The 4,707-nt window shown below is 57.9% G+C and overlaps 1 protein-coding gene across 1 annotated transcript in view; it reads right to left on the bottom strand.

Annotated features, from left to right (window-relative positions):
- ALDH3A2 (aldehyde dehydrogenase 3 family, member A2) overlaps positions 1–4,465 on the bottom strand; it is a gene marked incomplete at both ends in the record, with an annotated part of 5,135 nt that extends 670 nt beyond the window's left edge. Inside the window, 8 exon segments of the mRNA XM_010143868.1 lie at positions 430–665; positions 1,526–1,625; positions 2,056–2,222; positions 2,412–2,553; positions 2,690–2,807; positions 2,984–3,192; positions 4,035–4,120; positions 4,234–4,465. Of these exon segments, the coding sequence (XP_010142170.1) occupies positions 430–665; positions 1,526–1,625; positions 2,056–2,222; positions 2,412–2,553; positions 2,690–2,807; positions 2,984–3,192; positions 4,035–4,120; positions 4,234–4,465 (1,290 nt within the window).
- Positions 4,466–4,707: the final 242 nt, after the last annotated feature.

Below are 4,707 nucleotides of genomic sequence, written 5' to 3'. Positions count from 1 at the left end.
GGGGAGGAAATGGAGAGAACTGAGCTAAGGTCAGGTGGGGGCTGCAGCTGGGCGAGGAACAAGAGCTCATCGTAGCCCCTGGCTAAACGCCCGGGGAGCAGCTCCCAACGCTGCTGGAGAAAACCCTGGAACTACAACAGTGGTGTCACCTCTGACCTGTTCAAAACGCACCAGCCCGCCTCTGCAGCTCACGGCTGTCACCTACCGAGGCCCAGCAGCCTGCGAGATCTCTCTGAGGATGTTTCTAGTCTAGATACCACTCAAAAGAGCGGGAAGCAGATCTCGATAATTTCAGGTGAGCCAGTCCATAAGTGCCAGGACTGAAAAAACAGGCCGGGCTCTAAGAAAGGGCTGCAGCTCAAAGAGCGAACTGGCAGATCAGACGGATGGCACGAGCACGCGCGCAGATGGCAAAGACCCGAAGCTCACCTTCATCAGCACCGCTGCCACCAGCCCCAGCAGGGCCAGGATGACCAGTCCCACTTGGCCTTTGTTAAACCGCTTCATGACGAAGAACTTGACCCAATCCACCTTCTTCTGGCTGGCAGGGGGATACCGGAGTTTGTTTGAACCCTCCATCTTCAGGTCCCTGATCAAGCAGGCGCGGCGGTGGGAGAAGGTCTCGAAGCTGTGCTTGCCGTGGTAGGCGCCCATCCCGCTGTTACCTGGGGGACACAACCCAGCCAGGTCACACTGCAGGCTCAGCCACAAAAACCTCTGGCCACTTGAGGCCACCAGCAGGACAAGCAGCAGCACAAGCAAATGCCAGTCTCTTGCCAGCTGTGCTGTGTGCTGCCCGCCCTGCATCTGCCTCGCCGCCGTTTAAAAGCACAACCCCTCCTCTGCGCTCCTGCAGAGAGGACAACTGATCCTTCCTCTCGGCAGCACTTTCCTAAGCTGTCCATCTGTGCTCCACCGCTTTTCTTCTCCGCCTTGTTTGCACTACACGCTGCCCAGCATTTCGTTGTGCTCCCCTGCGCGCTGTTCGCTGTGCCCTGGAGCCACCGCCAGCTCTTCCCTGGATTTAGCTCCCTCTCAAAGCACCACGCCGAGGGCTGAGATCCCACCGGTGCTGTGTGAGAAGGGGTTCCTGAGGAGCTCTGCAGGGTACACCTCTCTTTTTCAACTCTGGGACAGTGTGTGCTGTTCACAGGAGCACCCAAACCCCCTTCGTCAGAGCTCCCAGACTGCTCCCTAACCTGCTCCCACTCCCCCCAGGCTGAAGTTCTCCCCTCCTCCTGCAATCACTGCTAATCACTCCACCCACAGCTCATGTTTTTAATGCACCTTTCACATCCGTCTGCACTAAATACTTCAGACTTCCCTAAAACATCCCCAAAGGTTTGTCTCTTTTAGCTCCTGTCCTAATTCAGTCCCAGAATTTATTATTATCACTGAGATCTGCTACACGGAGACCCTTTGGCTGTAACAGCCACTGGGGTACTGGGACACAAACCAGCTGCTGATGTTCCCTGGGTCACACCAGGCAGCAAGTCACAACCCGTAAGGAGCTCCAGGAACTTACCGACACCACCGAAGGGTAAGGTCGAGAGGAAGAAATGCATGATGACGTCGTTCCCAGTCACACCCCCGCTGGAGGTTTCCGAGATGACTCTTTTGATTACCTGAGACAAGAGAACAAACCAACCAACCGTTACAGAGGCCCAGAGAAGACCAGACCACATGCCTGAGCAGGAGCTATGAGCCAACAGGCCGTTGTCTCCATTGTCTCTGGCTGACAGCTCAGCCCAGCCCTCTCCACACAGTGTGAGCTCCAGGAAAGTGGGAAAGTTCAGAGGAGAGACAGGAAAGATGGAAACCTGGGAGCTCACCTCACCTCCCCAGCCATACAGTCCACGAAGTCAAGTGAACACAAAGCATGTCAGCAGGAGACTGGGAGCCTCCAGCAGCTCGGGGGACACTGGTGGTCTCCCATTAGCCAAACGTGCGGAGAGGAGCTGACAGGGACCGTGTGGGGAGCTATGCTTGGGACCGGCCATGTCCAGGGTCGAACTGCGCAGAGACGCCTCTGCAGGGAGCACAGCCCAGACCTACCTCCTTGTTGTTGGAGAAGACGTACAGGGCAAGGGGCTTCTCCCGACTGTTGATGAACTCAACGGCTTCGTCCACACTCTTCACGGTCAGAATGGGGAGCACCGGTCCAAAGATTTCCTCCTCCATCACCTTCGAGTCCGGAGAAACGTCGGTGAGGATAGTTGGTGCTGAGGCAAAAAGTAGAGCAGAAGATGGCATGAGCAGGACAGAAGACATGGTCCATCACAGGACACGGGCACCACCTGCATTCAACACACCCAAGCAGCCACAGACACACACAGCCCCCAAAAGGCACCTGCTCCCACGGCAGAAGGTCCCACCCTCCACATTCCCACCCTAACAGTTGCCAGATGCACCTATGAAACAGGAGTCCTCATCAGTCTCTCCCCCGTGAGCGATCTTCTGCCCTTCCAGCAAGCCCAAGACCCTCTTGAAGTGATGCTTGTTGACGATCCTTTCGTAGTCCTGAGATGACTTCACGTCTTCCCCATAGAATTCCTGCCAAAGGGGACAGCAGAAGCGAAGCTCTCAACGGTCTGTCACAACAGCCACAGCTCCAGGGCTGCAGCTCCACAAACTCAGACCTGGGCTGAAATGGGGACAACTCCCACAGCACAAGGAGCTCCACGCTCACCTGCAGAGTCGCCTTGATGTTCTCCACCACCTTGCTCTGGATGGACGGGTCACAGAGGATGTAGTCTGGGGCGATGCAGGTTTGCCCACAGTTCATGTACTTGCCCCACGTTATCCGCCTGCAGGGGAAAGGGAGATGGTTTCTCTATGGCCGGTCCCTTCCACACCCCACAGCCCAGCCAACAGTGCCTGAGCAACACCTGCAGCCTGGGGACAACAGCCCAGAGATGTCCACCTGCCCCACAGGGTCCCTGCCCCACTGCTGAGCCCCTGCCAAGGGGTCCAACGGCCTGACCTGCAGGCGACGGCCAGGTCACAGTCCTTGTCAATGTAGCAGGGGCTCTTCCCGCCCAGCTCCAGGGTGACAGGCGTCAGGTGCTTGGCAGCCGCTGCCATCACGATTTTGCCCACAGCGGTGCTGCCGGTGTAGAGGATGTGATCGAATCTCTGGGTCAGCAGCGCTGTCGTCTCGGGTACTCCTCCAGTGACCACCGGGTACAGCTCCTGCGGGGCAAACAGCAGCCTTACGGGCACCTTGATTTAAACGCAGCAAGGGGCAGACTGACTCGCGAGCCACGTTAGGACCTGGACAAAGGACAGCGATGACAGAGACAAGCTCTGCTCCTTCCTCTGAAATAAGTGTCACTTGCCACATTGTGCCACGTTTAACTACAAGAAATGAAGGTTGAGGCCAGGGTTGAGTCAGGCGGTAGAGCTGCTCCCACACATTAAGACCTAGGGCACGATGGCCACCGGGCTCTCCCGGGGCTGTCTCCTTCCTCAGCTCTCGCCTAAAGAAAGCACGAGCTCCCCAGAGAAAACGGCACAGCGGGGCTGTGCTCCCAGAGCAACGGCCCGCCCCAGCGACACAGCCCAAGGGGTGTCACAACTGCCAGAGGAGAAACAGCGTGTCCTGCTGTGAGTGGCCTGGCAGGACACGGGGAGCTGGGACGTGTTGGCATTGAGCAAAAGGCAACCAGTTCTCAGCAAGAGCCAGGTACAGGCAGCACCCAGCGGGAGCTCAGGCTGTGCCGGGGCGTCCCCAGTGCAGCGTCCAAGGCAGCAGCTGTTACATCAGAGGTACAGACCCGCCTCTTTACGGGGTCACGAATGGCAAAGAGACCTCAGGTTGCAGAAACGTTACACAACCACGATGGGTTACGCAAACACGGCCAACAAAGTGTCAGCATGTCTCTGTGCTCCAGCAGTAATTCAAGCCTTCCTTGTCTATAGGCTCCTTTGATGAAAGAGTAGGTAAGTGGTTTGGCTCTGACCTGCAGGAGCCCTTCAAAAGCCTAACGGATCTTCCCTCGAGGCAATCACCTCAGGCACAGGGCCACACTCACCGGGTCAAGGTACTGGGGGAGAAGATCAGCCACCAGCTGAGCAGTATTCCCACTGATCTCTGACGGCTTCACCACCACGGCGTTACCTACCAGACAAATGCCATGTGGTCACTGAGCCCTCGTGCCCCCATCCCACCTCCCACAGCCCCCACCCGCAGCCCCAGGAAGGACAGGGGCGAGGGGCACAGCCAGGCCCCACCTGCTGCGATAGCCCCGATCAAAGGCTGCATAACCAGGACGAAGGGGTAGTTCCAGGCCCCGATGACCAGCACCACTCCCAGCGGCTCAAAGGAGATGTAGGCTTCATCCCGCATCATCATCAAGTTCTTCTTCACATGCTGAGGGGCTGCCCAGGACGGCAGATTGTCTATGGCCAGGGCCAGCTCCCCCAGCACGCCCAGGATCTCGTGGCTGTAAGCGTTTTACCCGCACTGCAACGACAGAGAGCTTGGGAAGACGACGGTGAAGGGACCCACCGCCCGCACCCACCACTGCAGCCCGAAGAAGGAGGTAAATTCTGCTGGTTCGCGGAGTCTGATGCTGGCAGTGCTGCCCCAAAGGATCCCTAACGGGAGACAGCCAGCCTGGGTGCACGGGGCAACACGCAGCAGAAAGCAAGAGCTGACAGCCAGGCTCTGCCCTCGCAGCCCTGCCTCAGAGCAGCTCCTCCTCA

Source organism: Buceros rhinoceros, unplaced genomic scaffold (assembly GCF_000710305.1).
Source record: "Buceros rhinoceros silvestris isolate BGI_N320 unplaced genomic scaffold, ASM71030v1 scaffold35859, whole genome shotgun sequence".
Taxonomy (NCBI): Eukaryota; Metazoa; Chordata; class Aves; order Bucerotiformes; family Bucerotidae; genus Buceros; species Buceros rhinoceros.
This window is presented reverse-complemented; position numbering and strand designations above follow the sequence as displayed.